Genomic DNA, 23,421 nt, shown 5'->3' with positions numbered 1-23,421 from the left:
CTGTTTCTAGAACAAACAAAATAAAACCCAAATAATGCTGGGAAAACAAGCACTTTTTATCTAGCATGCAAAACACTAAAATGAGCACAAAATATTATTGAAAGTTCAGCATTTGTGCATCTTTTTCATTTCAACCATCATGACCCAAATAAGCAGTTGGGTCTTTCGGAACGCTTTGGGATTTATCGATGAGCCAGTTGGTACCTACGTGTAGCGAGCTTCCTGCGAGATGAGATAACTGCTCCAAGATTCCGTGCATTCCCAGGGACTTGTGAAAGTTAGTGCTGAGCTGTCTGAGGAAACCCACGCACAGCGAGCATGCAGCCTTGTGCAGAAACATGAGCACAAACATAAATGCATTCACTGGCACGCACACAGAACAGGAAGATCCTGCAGGCTTTCATAATAATCCTGAAGCCTATCGGAGCACATCATTCTGTGTGGGTCTGTGTGTGTCAATCCAACCAGCACCAGTTAACAGGACAACAGCATTAACACAAAGCACAATCCTCCACCGCCCCTCCATATTTGTGTCGTCTCCGCTGGGAAGCAAAGATGGATATGCCAACAGAGTATAGCCCTGCAGCTATACAGCCCAAACAAACCCCTCCAGCAATCTCATTGCTCTATTTTCGAGCACAGCATTTGAACTGTGTGTGAATTTAGTGTGGAAGAGTGGTTCTTCCGTATAATAATGCAAGCTTGGTTAACTAAAGCTTTCCTTTTATTTGATAAGTTCAAATGGAAGTTGGTTTTTCTTTTTCCTGTCAAGGAAGAGTCAAGGAAAACGTTGTGATTGAGGGCCAATGAAATCTGTTCGGTGTGAAACTTATTCTAATGTAAGCCTTTTGTTTTTCTGACAAAGACAATCTCAGTTACGCATTGGAAAGGCTCATAATAACATCTCAGATGAGGGGAGAACTCTTTAATAATTCAGCTTATACAACTGTGAAGGAAAATGTCTGTTGGGTTTTACTGATCAACAAATAAACCAAAAACAAATGTGAGAATGGTTTGTGATGCTAAACCACAGCGACATTGTGGCTTGATTTGTATTCCAGGCAATAACGTCATCCACAAGGTGAAGTGGCTCTGGTCCAATCAGTAGCACCTTGTTTTGGTCTGGTGGTGCCGGTGACCCCCCTGCTAAGAGTAATCAGTGTAATTCCAACACGTTTCGTGAAGACTGCTACAGCTGAGCTGCATCATTATGATCCCGTTTTGCACATGCAAAGAGAAAAAGACATGACTAGATCAAGATTTTCCCAGCCGCGTTCTGATTTGATCATAAAACAGGATCGAAGCAGCGAGGGCGATGATGAGAAGCGGCGTTTGAATGTTCCGAGCTCATCAACTGTGACAAAACAAACTGACTCTTGGGTGTGTTAGGAGTGGTTGGGACGCACACAGAGAAACACACTCGCATGCAGAGATGAAGAAATATGCAAGGGAATGATTGAGCGTCTCAGCTCTCCTCCAGTTAAAAAAAATCTATCCGTCTGTCTCAATTGGACTAAGAGTCTGATCAATATGGAGCCGCCAGTGAGAATCCATCCATATTGCGACAACATGAAGACGTAGTCACTTCAGCCTTTAGCTTCTTCACATGTTTAAGGAAACTGATCATGGAAAAGACATGGCAGGTTCACATTTGTTAAAATAATCATTTATCAACTGAGTTTTTTTTTTTTTTTTTTTTACCACCTCAAATAAATTGAGAGAATTTTTTTTTTTTCCTTTGAGGCAGAAAAAGATTTCATCTGGTCAGTATTTGCATGATATTCAGAAAATATTAGAAATCTTGCAAAAACATGCAGTGGGTGTGACATCCATGTGGAATATATCCTCCACCCTGCAAAATATGATGCACATAATTCAAGCAAGCATTTGACATTATTCTATGATTACCCATTGACGAATGGACACGCTGAGCCCATGACCTTTCCTTTCTTTTTTTCTTTTTTTTGCTTAATGTTTGTACATCATCCATCCAACTAGAAGTTCTGGTTCTGTTAAAGGTCAAAGGGCCGGGGGGGGCAGAGGTCAGCGGAACTTCAGGGACACACTCATCAAACTCATGATGATGCGTCGCCTCTGGGGGCTCATGCAAGTTTCATTTGCAACCGAGCAGAAATCTACTTATCATCTGTATTCCGGCTCAGTGTCAGCGAATGAAAGTTTTATGAAAGGTTTCACTTGAAAATATGATAATTATAAAGCATATTTAAATGTTATTCAAATTTAATATACATTCGTTGACATCCCAAGTCAAGTAATGCCATCCGATGACCGGAGAAGCATATTTTTATTCTTTTAACATGGAAATCTGTTTGATAGATTCACTTGGCTTAAAAACTGGAGGCAAAAATAGCCTTTGATTTATGCAATCAGCTAACTTTAGGCAGCGGGATAAGGACAGAGTGATTGAATGCACCTCTGAGAACACCTTATTGTAGCTCGGTCCCATCCATAACCTCCCCGCTAACTTTGTTACCGTCCAGCCCTCCCTTTCTGTGGACTTTACAGCTGGATGGCCTAATTGGAGCCATTTCCACATTTAACGTAGCCACCCCCAGGGGGGCTCATTAAGGATACGGGGCCGACCCACCTCAGCTATTATTCAGCCACCCCCTCATCGGGGTTCTGTGGTTCAGTTTGGTGACAGATACAGTTGGGTTCGCTTCAGCCTACAAGATATCGATCAACCTTAGGAGGGAGGAAAGTCATGCTGACTTTGGTGTGTGTGTGTGTGCGTGTGTGTGTGTGTGTGTGTGCGTGTGTGTGCACGTGTGTTTTTGTCACTATGGGTACAGGATCTGCTAGAAATGAAATGACTCACCTCTCCTCAAACCAAAATAAGGGGAGCTACATAATGGTTGATGGAGTATGTGAGACGTATGAACAGGGCTGGCTTGAATGTGAAATTTTTACCTTCTTGCTGAGAATAAAATGCGATGATTTATAGTACTGTCAAGTCTACACAGTAAATAAAAGGTGACGGCAAACAAACATCTAGCCTAGCTTAACACAAACAGAGGAAACAGAGGCTCCAAAGGAAACAAAAGCGACATTTCAAACATGTCACTGATATCATGATTAATACTTTCCTCAGTGTGTACCCCCATGAACTGTCCTTTTAAATAACACTCCTTTCTACCTCTGCAAAACCCAACCTTAATGCATTTTTTAATGGGGAATAAAATGGAACTGCGGACGAAAAAAAAAAAGAAAGTCATGAGTCATAATACTGAAGTGGTGCGTTTGGTGTTGCCGTAGACTAGATTGTAATTGAGGTAAAAGTTTGACGTCAATGTGTTGATTTGAAGTTGTATCAAACTCTCTTTTTAAATCATTACAAGACCCAAAGAGTAAATAACAGGATGACAGGGAGTGTGTGTGAGTGTGTGTGTGTGTGTGTGGGAGGATTCCCTGGCCAACTACAATGAATTCTTGCTGCTGTCAGAAATTCAAGAAGTAAGCATTTCCAATAGATCTGTAGATTACTAGTGTCTAATGTTACTTAGAAAGATTTTTAAATTGCAGCAAACATGCCGAGAGTTCTATTTTTGCACTTATCAGTTAGCTCATTTAGAACTCTATACTTTTACAGGATGAGACATTAGTCTGGGAAATAAGGTATCTTCATTTCCGTTTGGGATCCGTCTTTGTCACTGTGCTTATTATCATTATGAAAGCATACAGAATGTCTTCATGGATGCTCGCACAGCTGCCACAAAGCTTTAAAATAAAATTGCCGGTGGATTTAATGCCGACGTCACTCACCACCTTGCTCTTTATCTCAGCAAAGTCACATCTCCGTTGAGCCGGTGACACCTCTGCAATGTAGCGTCAGCAGACGCACAACCCGCTGTGTCAACACTGTTCTGTCGGTGTCATCTTTCCATGCCCTCCGGTGCTCTTTGAACAAGAATGCATAGCGATGCACAAGCAAAGCAGAAGGACAAATAAGAATAGCAGGTGATAAGCAATGATTTGAAAGGCCAGCAAAGAGCAGATTACCAAGGCTCGGGTTGAAATGTCAAAGGTGCCTTGTTTTTACATCCAGCTGGAAACGCTTCTTCATTAGAGCCGCGTTCATCATCATCATCATCGCTCATTTGACATTTTCCCACAGGTTTTTTAAATGTCAACGCCTCCGTGCGAGAAAGAGAAAGGATGATTTGTTTTGAAATGGGTGTAAATAAACTGTGATTAATATAGAATTTTAAAAAATCTTTTCCTGACTGGTATAATTCACTGGGATGCTTTGCATTAGTGAGCTCAAGCCTTCTTTTTTCTTTGTTTTGTTTTGTTTTGTTTCTGTGCTAAATCGCTGCTACTTGTCTGTTTTATTCAGTGTTTGGTCTGCAGCCTTTAATGTGTCAACGTAGGAATGTGTTCGCAGTCTGTGACACACAAGGTAATGGGTTTTCAGGATATGGCAGCATGAGGCCTTCGCAAATTAAATGACTCACATGTGCACGAAACATGGAGAATAAGCACAGCGATGCATCCGCTGATTTCTAAATGTATCGCGCGAGTCTTGGTTCGTCTCCCGGGGGGGGGGGGGGGGGCCCGCTGAGTCAAAGTTGATGACAGCTCGTCACACAGGGACGTCACAAACACTCTGACTAATTGTGTCATTAAGAAACACCCGAGATAGTCATGAGCGGACTGGCGGCTGGGTCGAGTCCATAATTGCTCTGTTCCCATGTTCATCTGCCTCCTTATCATAATCGTAACTTCCACTTATCCTGGGGTACTTTCTGCGGAGAATGCACGCTGTCCTCCAGCGCATCCCTGTTCTCATTCACCAGTGCTGCATGGCTGCGCCACACTTCATACCTTGGAGCCAACCCCGTTTTGTCATCTAGCTCCACTCCACTTTCCCAACTCGCCCTTCACTCCCGAGGCCGATGGCGTCCTCATCTGTCATCTTTCATATCGTCAGCCTTTTCACACATCAATTTCCTCTCTGTGGCTGATGCAGATCGGGATAAGCACTTAATATTTCTCCGTATCCTTTGTCTGATTGTGATTTTTCCATCAGATGCATGAGGAGTCTGATCAATCGTCCATCACTGGGTTGTTTTACAGAGGCTCTATTTAAATTCTATTTACACCAGTTATCTCTCAACCCAAACACAGTGCATTAGATCAAATCCCGTAGGTTTAATTAGTCATGATCAGATTCATAATTATATATACTTTCCCTCCACAAGTGCATGTAATTGGGGACCTCAAGACTAGGGAATCTTCCATTGGAGAATCCATCGTCCTGCCCTCATTAAAGCTCAGAGCTAGCGATCAGGGAGGCACGGTAGCGAGCCGACCGCCTAAACTTCCACTCATGAAGCAGGCTTTAATTAGCTAATGAATGTGGGAGCTCCCTCTGTCGACCCCTGACCTCACGCCGAGACGTAATATGTCTGGTCGCGGTTGCAAGACGTGTCCACAAGCAGTCGAGATCGATGCCCCATACCGCAAAACCAATTTTAATGAGATAAACGTCGCGCTGTCCGTTCCGTTGTTTGGGAGCCGTTGAAGTCCACATCCATGAATCATTCCTGGAGACTCTCCAGAGGTTGTAATGCATTGATTTAGTGTCGCTTTCAACAAAAGCTTGCGCTTTGTGATTGATATTAGCTGTCACTTTGTTGGCCCACAAAGGACATTTTCAAATTTACAGAATGACCCAGAGCTCCGATGGCAGCCACTAGAAAACATCAAGAATCATGAATGTGTTATTTATTTCAACAGCAAAGAAAATGTCCCGCATAAAAGCGACTTTTTTTTTCACCAGTCAGTAAGTCAAAAATGTTCTCACCAAAAATTCAATGTTTGGTCACTGTTGTTTAAGAATAAGCTTAATTATTGTTCATGTTGTGTTCATTTTTTAACATTCTGTCAAATGCAACGGAACTTTCAGAGTTGACTTGAATTTCAGTGAGGTGAGATAATTCGTGTTGAAGCTATAAAACTTGTAAAAAGATAAAAAACCTGCTATGGATACTAGAATTTGTAAATTTGCTTCTAGTCTGGTTTGTTTCTGATGGTCAAAATAAATAAAAATCTCGACAAACAAAAATGCCACCTCCTTTGACTCCATTCCGATGAGAGTTGACCCGGGACGACCCAACATGACAGGTCCCGGCCGTTGGGAATTCTGGCAGGTCCAGCGGTGGAAGCGTGCCGTGGGTGGGCCAACCCATAAATTAGTCGGGATAAGTTAAAGGCGTGCTACGCTAAGCTTTCCCCCACAGTTATCGGTGGAGAAGAATCCCGCCTGAAGGTTGGAGCTCTTAAATCTTTGATCATTGCTGAGGCAGCCTGATCCAAACGTGGACTGGGGCCATCAATCAGAGCCGATGCTCACAGCTAATGGGTTATTCAAGTTTTCCTAAATATCAAACATCCTTCCTCATCCAAGTCAAGCATGAACATTTTTTTTTTTTTTTGGCATAAACTGCATTTGCAGAGAAAATCATGCATAAAATGATAGTTGGCATTTTGCAATAGATTACATCTGCTGATAGCATTTAGATGAAGAAACGGTGTGATTGTGCTTCACAGACACACAGTAGTCATACAGTAGTTCTTCGTGTTTTATTATTAGCTTGACTCAACGTGGGAAGGTGTTTACTGAGGAACTGACAGGATGAAGACGAGTGTGAAGATGACCTCTTGTTGAGCCCAAAGCCTATAAGATATGAATGTTGGCGGACAAACTGAGGCGGATCGGAAGTCATGCGCCATTCGCCAAGACCCCTAGATAGTTATTTATGCCTTTTTTTAAACTAAGAATATGAAAACACCCCGGCTGACATTTTTACAAAAAAATTGCTAGGACTGCTGGAGATTTCAGACGAACGTTGCTGTGTGTCATCAGTTCCCACTCTGCCCACAAATGAGTTTAATTAGTCGGAAAGAAAGATGAAAAAGATTCAAGCTCCACGCCAGTCCATAAAACACGAGTTCGTTCTTCTCTCCACCACCGAGGCAGCTTCTAATTGTTTTTCTGTCCATTGTATTTTACAGTTTGTCTGCCCGGGGAGAAAGAGATACTAATGAAATGAGCCTATAAATAAAATTTATTTATACACTTTAAGACCCTGACACTGTGCTGCCATAAATAGTAAGTATGGAGGAAAAGATTAGCTTTAATCAGCTGTGGAGATATTTGCTTGTTTAAAGATGGGGCTTGGCTCTCTTTATTCCCTGTTTAATACACGTTTATGAACTCGCATCATCCTTCATTTAAATTTGCAGAACTGTTGGTCTAAGTTGTCAATTGTGTCACAGATGTCCATTTATTTAACTGTAATGCTAATTAGAAATTGTCCATTACTGTTTCAGATGGAAGAACATACGCAAGGCTGGGTGTATTCACGCGACAAGTCTCTTAGTTGTTTAAATGTTTGTAATTTATTTTTTATTTCAAAATGATAAACTATCATTTCAAATGTACATAAATAATGTTTTTCCGTTCATCCTGGGTCAGAAAAATAAAAGTTGATTCCTTTTTTATCTGCTGATAAGAATTAATGTTTTGTAGATTTTATGTTTAAATATGCATTTTTCTTTTGCATAATTTCTGTTTTGCAATTTCACCCGGTATTTATTTTTGTCTGAAAAATAATTAAAGTAATATTCTTCTGTCATAATTTGTCTGCAAGATAATGCACTTGAAAAAAAAAAAAAAGTTGTCAGAAAATTGTATCGTTAAACCACAATCGTAAACTCTCCAATATCAAACTTACTTAGAAGCACGTAAAGTATTTTCTGCACTATAAGGCACAACGGACTACAAGGCGCACCTTCAGTTAATGGCCTATTTTCAAAAAATTTTCACATATAAGGTACACTAGATTATAAGTCGCAATGTTGGTTTTTGAGAAAACTAAAGGCTTTTAGGTGGGCCTTATAGTGCGGAAAATACTGTAGGTTTGTTGATCCGATACCCTTTGATTCAAAATTCACTTTTAATGGCAAGTGTAGGCGAAGCCATTTTTGGAAACTGTCACAGCATCATGAATAATGATGCATCACAGCGAGTTATCTTCCAAGGTTCCCCTGATATCCCTGAAAGCTGTTCGGGGGCTTTACCAACATGGTCAGAGACCAATGAATACAGAAACGATAGCAACAATTGGATATAGCAGGACATGCAATCTCCAGAGAGCCTCTTCGCTTCCCTGCCAACCGGTGAGTGGGGAGTACATCAAATATTGCCACAAAGCAAGCAAGGAAAAGATGATGTTACTGTTGATCCTCAGGAACAGGAGGTGATCGGGGGCCAGGGGGGGGCTCAGGAGTCAGACGCAGACTCCATTACAAACCTTGGAACCTGGCCAGTGCTTCGTCTTACAAATCTGAGGGTGAGCAGGGAGATGAGGGAGAGCCTGGCAGCGCTGTCCCGATGCCTCTGATATATTTGTCAATGCGAGGGACAATGTGAGCCGTGAGTCATCGAACTTCACCATCTGGTGCTCATTTAAATACGTTTATCGCCCAAATTACAATGAAGCAGTTCTGCATCCGCCAACAGTTTGTTCAAATATACGTTTTTATAAAGATAAAGCTTTATTTTCTTAAATGTTATGTTAATTTCACATGTAAATTCATTCCTCTGGAGTATACTGATCTGAATACCGCCCAAGACCAAATTTGGAGAGACGAGTCTAATAAGAGTTCACTTATCTTTCTATCCTTTTGTACTTTCAGTCACATTTTGAGTTAAGTAAGCAAAAATACAGAAAAACATGGATATTTGGATCTGTGCTCTATAACAAAAGCAAAATAAATCAATATAATATGAGATCAATATGGAAGCTGTCAAACTGTGTAAAGATGAATGGCCCTGTTGGAGCTTATAAACTGCATTCTAATTATAAAGTCTTAATACTGATATCAAAGATCATAAAACTAAATGAGGGAACATTAGGGAAATGCTGGCGTCCAAATCTCCCATCTTTCCCAGATGCACTTGAACCCATCAGAGAAACTATTTTCTCAGGTGGCGATGTTGCTGTGATTCTTTATTAATCAGAGGCAGGTGTTCTCGTCACAGCTGGTTAACTCGCTGTGATGTGAGAGGCTATCAAGCCCCATTGTGTGCCGCTGTGTTGTGTGTTCTCGCCACATCACACAGTTCAGTTGCTGCAGACACACAAAACGGCCACCTGAGCGCTCGTTCGGTGCACAGGCCATGTTACCGTTTCCTGTTTACACTGGTGTTAACCTCCCTCGCCGACTGCTGGGCAGGAATAATTTACATCGGTGAAAACAGATTAGTGTTAATTGCTCGATTGTGAATTTTTGTTGTTCATAGTCAGATTTGTTTGAGCTGTTCACAAATCAATTTCAATACGACCATTCACATTCATGTTGCAGAACCACAAATTGGATCTGATTTAGGGACACTTGAAAGTGACTAGAATTAGATTTAAAACAATTGTGTTCACACATCCCTGAAAAAAGTTAGTTCCATATTACAAATAAAATTGGAATTAATTCACTTCAGGTTGATAATGTGAACCTAGGAAAAAGAGTGTTCCATCATACCAGTGAGTCTGGAGACGTTTTAAACAGGCTTAAGAATGTCAAACCACAAATGTCACAATAATGTCACAGAATCTTAATTATTATTATTATTATCATTTTTTTTAATGCCAACTTGTTAGGAGCAACAGAAAGCATCCATATTTGGGGAAAAAATTTAAATTGGAGTGGAATGTGTACAGCCAGGTCTGCAGACGGTGATTAAATCCACCAGGAACAAAGGAAATGAAAACACATTATCCACCCGAACAGCAGTCTGTTCGCCCTGCAGGCAGGCGGCCGAGTCTGCATCCGAACCACCAGACTGCAGAGCAGCTTCCATCCACGGGGCTGTGGTCCTCCACACTTACTCATTCATTCCATTTAAGCCCATGCCGGTTATATAACATTTATTTTGTGAGTCGTATAAAGAGAATACAACCAGTCTTTTGTAACACCAACTCTGTGTTGTAAAATGTTAAATACATGAGCCTTATTCCTTGTACCTAAAGCCAAACTGCTGCAATAGCAAAAAATGTAAAAATAAATAAATGATCTGATCCCAAACAGACGCTCAAACCTCCACCAAGGCAGCTCATTTTTCCCCTTATGTCATTTAAGTAATATTCCTATGATGCTTAATAACCTGATGGCTTTTTGACTAGTCCTGCTAACATAGAGTACAAATTGAAATGTAAATTCTTACATCTGGAAAGATGAGATTACAGTATTTTCCGCACTATAAGGCGCCCCTAAAAGCCTTTAATTTTCTCAATTACTTATAATCCAATTAGACCATTCATAGAAGATGAGTTGTCAGATGTGTTTTATAATCCAGTGCGCCCTATAATCCAGTGCGTCTGGATTATATCGTTATTATTTTTAATAGGCCATTCGTTGAAGGTGCGCCTTATAATCCAGTGTGCCTTATAGTGTGGAAAATACTGTAATTGTCTTATTTATAGGTGTTTTAAAATCTTTAACGCTTTCTTGATGGGCATAGATGCATAATTTCACTCATATTAAATTCATTTTCTGATGGCTTATTTCTTGTTTTTTATATCCTTGTTTTTTGCAGCAATAAATACACAGACGGAACAACATTACCTCCTTGCTTGAGCTATAATGATGTTAATCTTCCACCCAACTCCACTCAAGGGTGCAGACAACTCTATGCCAAAGAAGAAATTAAAACTTTTAATGAATGCATTCAAAGCTCTAAATATTCTGCGCACGACAGCGAGCGGAGCACCAGCATTCCCTTCGGCTGGCAGCCGAATTGTTTGGTTTTCCTTTCAAAAACCTCTGGGACTGTGGTGGTGGTGGAGGTTTTGGCAGGTTGTTTTAATATACTACGTTTCCTCCTTTTCTGTTTCGCTCCGTCACCAGGCGTATAGAGAGAGGTGGTGTTGTACAGGAATCAGAACGACAACGCTGTCATAGCGAGTTTGCAGCTTACAATACCTGGCAGCTGTGGTAAAGAGTCTCTGGTTGTTGCTGTTTAGTCATGTTTTTGTCACTGCTGTTCTTGCTTGTTGGTGTCAGAAAACAGGAACTGCAGTGGCTGCACTAAACTGGATTCACCAGCCCCTCGGATGCATCTTTAAGGTTTTTAAGGTTCACTCTGTGGGAGGAATTTTACAATAAGTCAGGACAGTCTGGAAATAGATGGTGTTAAAATATGCTCCACCCCGGCGTGAATGAGTCACAGGTGATGTTGATCATGCTGAGCCTGAGTAAAATAATCCTTGAGCCAAACCTTCATAGACATACATTTACACTACTTTATGTGACTTGCTATTGCCAAGCTGTTAAAAATCCAGCGTTTGGAGCTGCTGCAGCGTTCACACATCACAGCCTGAATGAAGCATGAGCCTCCACAGAAGCAGCATTCCCTCTGATGTATTTGAATAAGACATGATGCCAGTTTATTTTTATAACATCCCCACCCCCCCCACCCCAGACTGTTGGCAAGCAATGGAGTTGTGACTAACCTTCTTCCAGTTTCCATTTAAAAGAAGGGATGCATACTGAGCCTGTGTCTGCGCAGTTGAGATTGGAGTCAGTGAGGTAAAACGACTTATCAATACACAGTTCTCGCCGTTTAACACGCCGCGAAATGCAGCATTTCTTTTTCTTTTTCTTTTTTTTTAAAGAGGAGCAGCGGCGCATCACCGGCCCTCCAGGGGAGGGGGAGGGGGGTAGGAATCCCTCCTCTTGCATCTGAATGTTGTTGCATCCAAATTAGAGTTCCTTAATTTATACTGACACACTTTCCTCTCAGCTGCATTTCCAACTCAGGCTTTTTGATGCTAAATAATGAATAGACCTCGCAGTGAGGTGTGCATCCAAGAATCTCTGTGAGGCATTTTTTTGTACTCCCAGCTCCTGTCCGAACCGCTATGTTTAAACTGTTGACTGTCCTTGAATGTCTCATCGGGGGGCAGGGGGGGCACATTAATTCGATAGCCAATGCAATGTCCTTTTTTTTTTTTTTTTTGTTTGTTACCACAGGTCTGGACACAGCGTTGTGTGGTGGTGTGAGCGGAGGAGAAGAAAAAGGTTGGCAGAGGTGTGGAGGAGGATGTCACCACAGTGTGGTCTTACCTGCTGTGCGTCACCAGTGGTGCCATGATCCAGTTATAGCTGTGGGTGAGCATCCGAATAGTCGCCAGTACATTTGCATATACTGTATTTACATGCAAGGCGAGGTGGTGACGTCACAGTGATGTCATTTGGGTCATTTCAGCTTTGTTTGAGAGACTCTGAAGGTCACAAGTCTGGAAAGTGTGGGCTTAACAATAGGTAATGGAGAGGTGCATCATGGGAAATGCAGTGTCATTTTGGTGTTTTGGCGGAACGTCAGAATATGTCAGACTCTGCTGCTCAGGTTTTTGCTATTGTGATATTAATTTTTCAGAAGTCATTCAGTTTATGACGTTTAGTGTTCCTGGAGAGTCGATTAAAGGGAGACGGTTTGCAGGGTGTTCAAATTGACTGTTTGGATTTTATTTTTTATTTAAAAAAAAAAAAGGAAAAGAAGAAAGATAATGGCCTTTCAAGGTTTTCCGGGAGAAAATTTCCTCTTATCGTTCCCCATCCCACATTATACAGCAGAGCGAGACGGACGCCTCCCAACACTGAGGGCATATTCACAAGGCCAATAAATCCATTTCACATAAAACACCAGCACAAGCGATTTGTGATGGGTTAATGTTCGAGGGGTATGTTCTCTGTGAGTGCCGTTCACATGTTTATATGCCGTAAAAGGATTGTTTGCATTTCTAAAAAATGACTCTTTCATATCATGATTAAAAGGTCTGAAAGATTCTTTACGTATTCAAACCTTTATTCCAAAAAGTGGATGGATGACTTTTTTTATGCGGTGCTGGGAGATTGTTCCTCCGTCTGCGGGCCGTGTCTCTCTTTTAAAGCGCGGCTCAATGGGATGCTTTCTCTGTGTTTATCAGGGATATTGCCATACTGCTCAGCCAAGGACAAAAAATGGGGGTAATGTCATTTTCTTTATTGTACTTCTACATAAGCATGCAGAGCCATGCGCAATGAAACTTCCCTGTAAATCACTTCTCCACTGGAGCAGAGAAAAGTAGCTTTAAAACTTCACCGGACCAATTTATCACGGATACGATGCGGAATTGTTCCAGAGTGAAGCCAATCTTACATGATAGCTTGAACGTTAATGCTGCAATTATTTACAGAACCCAATAAAGGTAATTGCCATGTGCAATTATGTCCAGCCTTTGTGTGCCACCATCTTGAAAATGTGTTGAAAGAATTGTTGTTTCAGGTGTGAAGCTTTTACTTTTTTTTTTTTTTTTTTTTTTAATTTTGCGTTATTGAACAGATAATTTAATGAAAGCTCCGAATAAATTTTGCATATTTTTTTTAGCATCAAATTTAGCATTTATAAAAAAATCACAATATTGGTCTGATCTATGTTAGAGGTGGTTTGAATCCAGCTCCATCAAATTTGGATAACCTTAAGTTCTGATTTCCAGGCTGTGGGTTTGACTTTGGATCAGAGTTGGTTTGGTAGGTTGAGGATGTGCTCTGCTGAGCTTTAGTTCAGTCACACAACAGAACCTTCTTCTTTTCCTTTGGGCGTGTCCCTTTAGGGGTTGACAGAGCGGGTCATCCTTTTCCAAGTCAGCCTATCTTCTCCATCCTCCTCTCTTAACACCGACTGCCCTCATGCCTTCCCTCACTACATCCATCCACCTTCACTGCCGTCGTCCACTTTCCGTCTTGCCTGGTAGCTCCATCCTTAACACCATTTTACCAATACACTGGTGATCCCAACCATCGAAGTCTGCTCTCCTATGAATCCGCTTCCTAAATCTTGTTTTTTAGTTTGTTTATTCATTTCTTTCTGTAAAAGTCATGTCGGTCTAATTAAAGGAATGTGTAATTTATTCCAGGTCTTTAAAACCTCCATACAATCCATATTCAGCAGTGAATCTGAGGAAATGGAAGCTTAACTATTTTGGGTTTGGATGTGGTGGAAAGCTGCAGGATGGGCCACTGGAAACCCCATATAAGTTTAGAACCAATCAGAATCAAAGGTCAGATGAATAATTTTTCACTTTGAAAAATAAGATCATAATAACTGTGCATATAGAGACACAAACCAGACCTAGTATTTTTTGCCCAGTTGTCCGCTGACATCATTTCCTGCCCTCGGGCCGGTGCATGGCTGCAGCCCCGGGCGTAAAGTCACCGCCTCGTCCTCAGCGATGGTCCGGTGAGCTCATCGTGTTGGCAGAGGGCACAAGCTCCTGCTCCACGGCTTCCTCCAGCGGCTTTGACCTCAATCTCATTGGCTGCGACAAGCTTGTAGTTATGGTTGTATTTTATAACCTTTATTCCTTTTACTTATTAGATTTGTGCAGAGGTTGAACAACAATCACCTGCTCCATTATCCCAGTTTTAATGTCTCTTAATGAGGCCACGTCTGCTGCAGGATAATATCCTATCTCAACAGTTTCTGCATCATTTAATTTATTCTTTCTCTTTGGTGACCATTCAGGCCTTGTGTGTTAATATTAAAGCTTGTGAACGTTTCTGTCATTTAGATGTATTTGAATCTTGTGTGGGTTACACAACAGTGTTAACACAAATTCAATTATTGAAACAGGTCTTCTGAGATGCAGACCACTAACACATCCACCTTGTTTCGCTCCAGGTAATGCCGAGCCAAATAACCAATCCTGGAGATGCCGAAGAGAAGAGACATTCTTGCCATCGTGTTGATTGTGTTACCCTGGACTCTGCTCATCACAGTTTGGCACCAAAGCGCTATCGCTCCGCTCCTCGCCATCCGCAAGGGTACGCAGCACACTTCACCGCTGATATCAAGCCTGAAGTGCGTCCTTGAACCTTGAACATGACACTTCAGGCGTAGACAACAGGCCGTTCATTTCGAGGCACTCAGTGACCACGGACATCAGTTTCATCAGAGCTCAACAACACTCATTCCGGTCATTGTAATCCTCATCTGTGTAGATTGTTGATATGCATTGTTAAGACTTGTATCACACACATGCCCTCATGCATCTAGGAGTTATCATCTCTTCCAGGGGAGGTCATGTTTCTGCCAGCGTTAGATTGTCTTTTAGCAGGATTGCTCAAAGACTCATGAATAAAATTTAGTTTGAATGTCCTGATGATGTAGGAAAGCAAGAAATAATCCAGTTGATTAAGATTGTATCTAGAGTTGAGGGTAATATAGATGCAATTCAAATAACCTATCTAGCCAATTGATTCAACCGCACACAGCAGCATCGCTAAGTCGTTTTGTCTATTTGGTGATGGAATATTTTAATCATCAAATGAATTTTAAAGTTGGTTTAATCAGCGATCTGGAGTCAAACTTTCTGCTTGTTTAACTTCCTGGAATATCTTGACTTCCTGTCTAATATTTGAACACCAGTCGGAGTCATTAATACACACTCCTCGTTAGTCTCCCCAAACAGCCCCCCCAAAACACCACAATCCAACAGAGTAAAAATGTCAGGCGTGCCACGGAGTAAACACACCCATATTAGAGCAACAGTAAATCAATGGAACACTTTGCCTTCTTCTTGTGTCATAAACGTATGTACAAGTGTTAACAAATGAATCAGGTTCACAAAAAACAACTCCGAGGCATCAGCAGGAGGTACGAATAGAGTTTGATCTATTGTTTGCAGGGTCAAACACAAATACAAACATACATTTTGCACTTTTTTCCACCTCACTAAACTACTTGCAGAACGTGTCAACTGGAGAAAACACACATTTCTAATATCTTATGGGACTCGGTGAAATCCAGAGAATTGTTAGCAGAATATTCTGACCCAGCTCTCAACACACTTTTGTGCTTCTCTTACAGCGAAGCTGGAGCCTTTTTTTTTTTTTTTGGCAGATCGCTCACAGGCAGGCCCTGTTGAACATCTGGCCATCAGCAGATTGTGTTAATCTATGTGCTGCAGCAAAAAAAAAAAAAAAAACCCTCCTTATGTTGGAGGTGTGAATGGAGCTGGGGCAGAACAGTCACAATGATTGCCATCAGCGGTGGCACAGTGAAAAGAAATTAACACCATTAAACGGTTCTATAATCATATTCTATCCATCATGAACAAACGATGGAGGACAAAATTTGACAGCCTCTACCAGGGGAGTCAAGTGTGTTAAGGTATCACCTCTGCTTAAGAGTTGTGACTAAGCTGCCTGTTTTACCTCCAATGGGGGAGAATTTCTGTTTTCTTGTCCATTTATTAGCGGGATTACACAAAAACTCCGAGAACCTGGTGGGAATGGTGGGAGGAAGTACCTGGCAGGTCTTTGTGAAACTGAATGGAGGAGTGGGGCATGTCATGAATATATTTGTAGTTTTTCTGGGTATGGTTGGGTATGGACAAATCAACCAATCCCTGAGCATCTGTTACTTTAAAATCATTCAACATATTTCATCAAACAATCAGACTCCTTGCGGGTTGCAACCAAAAACAGAACTTTGGAGTAAGTCCAGACAAACAGTTTGAACCATTTACAGTTAATTTAGCCGAACACTACAGGGAGGCTTTTTCATGGCCCTGTTGGAGTTTACATTGAGGTTTAATAAAGAATAAGCTGTTTTTCCATCTTCAAACAGTTTTTGTCTGAAACTCTAGACCCCATATAGCAAATGTAGTAGAATTTTAGTTGCCCTCGATTCAAAGAATATCCTGTTGAAAAGTTCGGACCTGATTTATGAGCCTAAATATCTCCGCAGTGGAGCTCCGACCTGGTTTTTATTGGTCTCAGTCCGTGTTAACGATAAAAAGTGAGGTCAAACAACTTACTAACAGTAAAAGCCGGTCAGCTCTTGGAGAGCATACGCCTTGAATGTAGGAAAAAATACCATGGATCTTCATCTTAAACTGCCTCAAAGTCGAAGCGCCTCTTCCTCAATGCAAGCACAGCCTCCACGATAAAAACATCACAGTGCAAAACAATTATATGATGAAAAAGACTGGGAATATGTTTAAATCAGAACCCTGGGTCTCCCTGTTGACTTAAAGCTGTGCTAATTGCAGGCGAAACAACACAGCACTGGTAAGCTGGGTAAAGGACAGAGTATGGGGGAGGCAGACTGGAGGGAAAGGGCATGCCTTTTTTTTCCCTGATTTAGTAAAGAAAACCCAAAGGCGTCGTCGGGGGAATACAAAGACTCGTCTCTGCCCTCCCTTTGCTCGCGCTGTCGGTCTGTCCATCAGCTGTTCTGCCCTCTCACAGTGCCTGCTTTCACTTTTCGCAGCCTGTCACCACCTAGTAAAAGAGATCTTAATCATTCCAGAGAGGCTCGCGGTCCGTCACCACCGGCTCTCAGGTACACTTTACCCCCATTGGGTTTAAGTCACCTGAGGCAAATATACACAGGACAACCCAAGGTTTCACTAATGCCTTACGTTTCTTCTTATCCCCCAAATCTGCAGATGATGGAGTCGAGGGCAAGAGAGAGGCGGGTGGCCCGGCACAGGACTCCAAGGAATACTGTGCCTCAGATAAGGACATTGTGGAGGTGGTGAGGACGGAGTACGTGTACACGCGACCTCCACCCTGGTCCGATGTGCTTCCCACCATCCACATCATCACCCCGACGTACAGTCGACCGGTGCAGAAGGCCGAGCTGACACGGCTGGCCAACACTTTCCTCCACGTCCCCAACCTGCACTGGATCCTGGTGGAGGACTCGCAAAGGAGAACACCTCTCGTCACGAGGCTCCTCCGAGAAACGGGGCTCAACTACACCCACCTCAACGTAGAGACGCCCAGGAACTATAAGCTGCGGGGTGACACCCGAGACCCAAGAATCCCTAGGGGGACCATGCAGAGGAATCTTGCCCTGCGGTGGCTGAGGGAGACTTTCAACGCCAACAGCAGCCAGGCCGGAATCGTCTACTTCGCAGACGACGACAACACGTACAGCCTGGAGCTTTTTGAGGAGGTCTGTAATAATGATTTCTATTAAAATATATGTTAATTTTTTTTAATGAAATTAGGTAATAAGATGGTGATAGCATCTATGACCCACCAAAATAAATGCTTTGTGGCGTCCGCGGTAACATTCCTGATAAATCGAGAACCCTAAAAACTGACAAATGTCCCACAGGTGACATCACTTGGATCTCCAAGAAGTGAGAATAGACAGAAAGAGTGAGGTTCAAAGTCACAGTAGGAGCTGCCGGAGAACGACAACACAGCTCTGTGAGAATCAAGTCTTAACAAGAGTAGTGTACAATACTTTATAAAACACTTACACTGCAGGAAGATACTGTAAGTGGAGGGGGGTTAACTCCAAAATGATGCATTTTCTAGCATTAAACAATCAAAGTCAGGATGTGGAGGTAAGCGGGAGGAGTTTGGACGTGTAATCAGTGTGTCAGCTCATCCATCGTGACAGCTGAATTGCCCGAGCGGACACGGTCCAGGTCTCCTGCGTATTAGCCCGGAGGCTTGTTAGCAGTGCAGACAGGCGCTGTAGTAAATGGAACAGTGGGTATTGACGGGGCCTGTCATTACCTTTCTCTGGGAATCAGCTGAAGTGCTCCGTCTCCCTCAGAGGCCTTCCATCACCTCCAACAGACCTATTTATGGGCCAGAGTAACGGCCTTCTGAGGCGGGGGTTGGGGGAGTCAGAGGGGAGTCAGACGGAGAAAGAATGGGTGAAAAAGGGAGGTGACAGCCAGATATACAGAAAGCAGGGAGGTGACTGCGACTACAGTCTGCTGACACCAGAGTAAATATTCAGAGTATCTCCGCTTTGAAGACAGATCGGCTTTTTAGCGACTGCTCCAGCGTGGAGACGAGGATAAAAAGCGACGAGCGGTGCTTGACGTGATGAAAACAAGCTCATCCTTTTTTCTCCCACTTCATCTAAAGTGTGCCAGTCCTTTGATTTGGAGCAATTACAAAACATTTCAAATCTAATCGTAGCGTTAAATAAAGCACAGATGAGGTGTGAGAAAAAGAAAAAGAAACGTTAGCCGAGACCAGACGTTTATAAATCACTAGAATACTTTCAGTTAGAGTGAAGGAGTGAAAGAAGCATAATGGTAGTAAATTGCAAAATAGATCATGTCCAAACCAGATGTTTTATTCATTTATTCTTAAAGCCGTTTATTTTAAAGGTTAATGAAGAGAAAAAATAAAAGCAGTGCGCTGACAGGATGCATCACTTCATTCCAGTGAAACTTGCAGGAACAACTTTGTGGCGTTGCTGCGTAAGACGTGGAAGCTGCGACGTTTGGTGACAAAGCGTCGACACGACCTCACACGAAGGCGGTTCATTTCAGATGGCTTCACACAATCAACAGCAAAAGCAAAAACAAATAAATAAATAAATAAAGTCCTGACTGGAAGTGCATCCTCTGCTGCCAGAGGATGTGGCGTCACGGATGAGTGTCGTTGCTGCTTATTCACTCAAACGCAGCAAATACACACCTCGGTTCATCATTGAAGCTTCGTGGGAAATTTCACTTACCAGTTTGGATTATTTTTAAATTGACGCTCTCAGTTTCAGCCTTCAGGGAAAATTGTCAACAACTTAATCCAAAAAAAAAAAGGAGCAGCCTCATTGAGAGGCATCACTTTTAGCAAAACCGGCACTTTCATATTTTGATTATTGATGCTTTGCTGCTAAATTAAAGCAAATAAACCATCATTTGTGTTTAAAAAAAAAAAAATTAGTGAAATGAATGCTTTTTTTTCATGTAGAATTTTTCAGTACATCTAAGAAATGGCACATTTTTAATTATTTTCCCTGCTCAAATCATCAAATCACTGCAGCGCTCTTGTTCTACTGGGAGAAAGACGTAGTTTCTCAAGGAGGATGTTTCTCATTCGCTTCCTCTCTGCGCCCTTAAGGACTGATTAATACACCTGGATGTCTGCCGTCTTTTCTCTGTTAGGACTTTGGAATTTATTTTCTTTGTACTCTTGTCTTCTGAAACGCGTCCGCTTTATCTCTCCCTGAGCGAAGCATGAAATAGAGCTTGAAGGCACCCATTGACTTTCAAGTACGCACCGCAGCAGCAGCGAACACAACTGTCTACAAACACATTTTTGTATTAACCAGATTGGGACATTTACTCAGTTACCAGGTTTTCGGAATTACATTGGTGTCAATAGGAAACAGAGGTTTGCAAATAAAGATGCAGGAAATAAAGCTGTGCAATCTTTAAATCCATGTTCAGACGCTCTGATGCTTAAATCCACAGATTCCCATGAGCCACCAGTTCGCCTGCTGAAGTTTACAACTGCTCCTAAAGCAGTCACATATCAGCTCACACACAAACATGCAGATAAGGCATGCATTAACAGATGTGCATGTGCAAATAAGTTTGCACATGCACATGCACGTAACAATATTTACATGCTCTCCTTCACATGCATGCAAGTGTTCTAATGTTCCCACCTACTGGTTCCTGTAACGGGAGGAGCTGTCATCATTATTCCTTCTTCATTAAATTTGATTAAAGGACTCCGCTGTTTTAAAAAATTTGTCTTTCCTCGTTGGAAAATCCACCTCGCATGACCGCGGCAGCAGCTCTCCTCTGAACGACGCACCGAAAGACAGACAGAGAGACGAGTGGCCGGATCGTTTGATGCCTTAAGATTAAAGGACCAAACAAAAGGAGCGGAGCATGAAGGTGCTCCACCTTCTTACCGATCTCCTCGGCCTGCCGGCATCTGGAGCCACTTGCTCTAATGGCTTGGCTCCGTCAAAGCATCCTCTGCTTGTGCTCATTTCTGAAGATAGTTATTTAATTATCTCATTGCAGAACAGTTGGTGAACAATGTCAATATCATCCATACGTGACAAAGTTCAGGGTGAATAATGTCAGAGGCTCTAAAGCCTCCATTCACACCGACGAGTCTCACTCTCATGGATGCTTTTTCAGACGATTAAATTCTCTCTTTTCCCTCCTCCATCTCTTCTTCTTCTTCCATCTCCCCTCACTAGATGAGATCTACTCGGAAAGTTTCAGTGTGGCCTGTGGCCTTTGTGGGCGGCTTGCGGTATGAATCCCCCAAGGTCAACGCAGCCGGAAAGGTCTACGGCTGGAAGACGGTGTTCGATCCCCATCGGCCTTTTGCCATCGACATGGCCGGCTTTGCAATCAACCTGAGGCTGATCCTCTTCAAGCCACAGGCATATTTTAAGCTCCGTGGGGTGAAAGGAGGCTACCAGGAGAGTAGTTTGCTCCGGGAGCTCGTCACACTCAACGACCTGGAGCCCAAAGCAGCCAATTGCACTAAGGTAATTTGCTTTTTTTTTTAATGTTTACTGCAGGATTTAAGCAGTTACTCTAGGGATTTGTGAAACTGTTTGTGCGGATGGTTAAAAACTGGATTTGAAGGTATTAAACCAGCTGTAGCCTGCAGCAAAGGAAGTTTTCAGATCCTTTAGCCTACTTAGAACAGTTCACCTCAAAATGTCTGACATCTACTCACCCCCCATGTGGACACAAAGTCTGACCTACAAAACATTTCTGAGAGTTCACAGGAAAGCAGAATTGCAGAATTCAAAATGATGGGAGGACAGCTGCTTCAGGACCCTGGTCAGCGCCTCAAAAGTCAGCTCTCACTTCGATTCCATGATTTCCAGCTAGCAGCTTTATTTTCTGATTAAAGGAGATCACAAATCACTGAAATCTACATGACTGACTTTAATTTAAACTCCAAATAAGACGTTTAGATGGAGCTGAAAATAAACAGATGCTGTTAAACAGAAATAACTGAACCAAGTCTGGTAAAATAAACTTCATTTTGTTGACTTTTTTTTTTTTTTTTTAAATAGAAAAACCCGTCTTGCTCTCAGTGCTTTATGGACTGGAGTCCATGCATCTGATTCAGTCGTAGGCCAGGAGGCATCCGGACCCCGCAGGTCCTCAGTGACGGGTATCAGATCCTAGCAGCCTGAAGCAGCTTTTACTTTCTAGTTTCTCCTCATCTGTGAAGTCAGAACACCTGAGGTCTGCTCAGATTCGTACTATCTCTGCCAGCAGCTCTCTCCTGAAACCATCAAACTCTTTCAAAAATAGCTCTTCATTTTATCTCTGCTTATTTGCTCCTTTTTGCATTTTGTTTATTGTAATATGTTTTAATTATCATTCTTATCTTAATGCATTAATCCTTTTTAACTAGTGTTATTCCTGACTCTATCATTCTAACATACAGTATATTCCTGAGACACAGGCTTTTTCACTTGCTAAGCAGCAGCTGGCTGTAGTTTTATATTTAGGATACTAGTATATCTTGTCTGACTGCAATTGAACGCACAATTGTTTCTTAAAAGTTAAACTTTGTAAAATCAAACTACAGCCTCATGCGATCCGATCATTTAAGATGTGTTCCAAATATTGCATAATCCATAAAAACACCATTTGCGAAGCTGCAGGTTTGCACGTCCACGTTTAAGTTCCTGTATTGAAACCAAGAATCGTACAAATCTGTATTTCTGGATAAAGATTCCCTGAAAACATCGACACTTTCTAATGGTTGGAATGTAAATGAGTGTAAATTTGTTGCTGAAGAGTTGGATATCATCGATTAAACTTCTGCGCTGCCCACATGCACTCCTGCACACACTCACACTGGAGTTGGTGTCTTGAGGGCAGCAGCCTCGTTCTTCTTCTCCATGCCAGCTCCGCCATTCTCTCTTCCAGCCTGTGGTCTGGGTCACATCACTGAGCCTCTCTCTGGACTAAGACAAGCCAGCCAGAGGATTTTTAGCCGGCCAGCAGCCGCATTGCAATCACACAAGAGTGGAGCGATGGAGAGAGGTACTGTCAGCCAGTTCTTTCTGCTGCCATTCAGCGGGGCAAGCGAGGAAAAAAAAAAAGAAAAAAAGAAGAAAGCGGGGGATTGCTGAGAGAGCAGATTGGACTTCAGGGGCGGGGGGGGGGTGAGGATGTCACCCTGATTGCTGATGGGAACGGACAAAAGGTTAAGAGGAGACTGGGAGCAAAAAGAAAGAACAAAAGTGGGAAGTTGTGCGTGGGCATCTCTCTTCCTTATAATCTACCACTCCAGAGGTGAGCAGGATTATTAGCCCACCCACCCCCCCACTCCCTGCACCTGAGTAAAATGGGAGGGGGGGGGGTGTCCTGGCACATTTCAAACACACCCTATGCATAATTCATCCCCGCTGCCATGGTGAGATGAAAGGAAGGAAGGCTCAAACAAAAAGGAGAGCGGGGAAAATGAGCTTGAGAGCTTGACTCCCACCCCCCCCCCGGCTTGATCGTTCGCCCCACCATCTTCACTGAATGTTTGACAGGTCCGTGAGGCCCGACGTCACACAGGAAACCTGCAAAAGCCTCGCTCATAAGATGT

At 42.4% G+C, this 23,421-nt stretch overlaps 1 protein-coding gene across 4 annotated transcripts in view; it reads left to right on the top strand.

Moving 5' to 3' along the window:
• The window catches only part of b3gat1a (beta-1,3-glucuronyltransferase 1 (glucuronosyltransferase P) a), a 58,325-nt gene that overhangs the window by 33,975 nt on the left and 929 nt on the right, over window positions 1–23,421 (top strand). Inside the window, exons 3-7 of one of the 4 annotated variants that reach the window (XM_068317297.1) lie at window positions 12,055–12,188; window positions 14,744–14,886; window positions 17,339–17,410; window positions 17,517–18,028; window positions 21,047–21,343. In XM_068317297.1, the coding sequence (XP_068173398.1) occupies window positions 14,775–14,886; window positions 17,339–17,410; window positions 17,517–18,028; window positions 21,047–21,343 (993 nt within the window). In that variant the 5' untranslated portion in view covers window positions 12,055–12,188; window positions 14,744–14,774. Of the gene's footprint in view, window positions 1–12,028; window positions 12,193–14,743; window positions 14,887–17,338; window positions 17,411–17,516; window positions 18,029–21,046; window positions 21,344–23,421 lie in introns of those variants that run through there. The other 3 variants (XM_068317294.1, XM_068317296.1, XM_068317298.1) reach the window with 3 other exon arrangements.

This window comes from Antennarius striatus, chromosome 6 (genome assembly GCF_040054535.1).
Source record: "Antennarius striatus isolate MH-2024 chromosome 6, ASM4005453v1, whole genome shotgun sequence".
NCBI classification, from domain to species: domain Eukaryota; kingdom Metazoa; phylum Chordata; class Actinopteri; order Lophiiformes; family Antennariidae; genus Antennarius; species Antennarius striatus.
The sequence above is the reverse complement of the archived record's forward strand: the minus strand, read 5'-3'. Positions and strand labels throughout refer to the sequence as shown.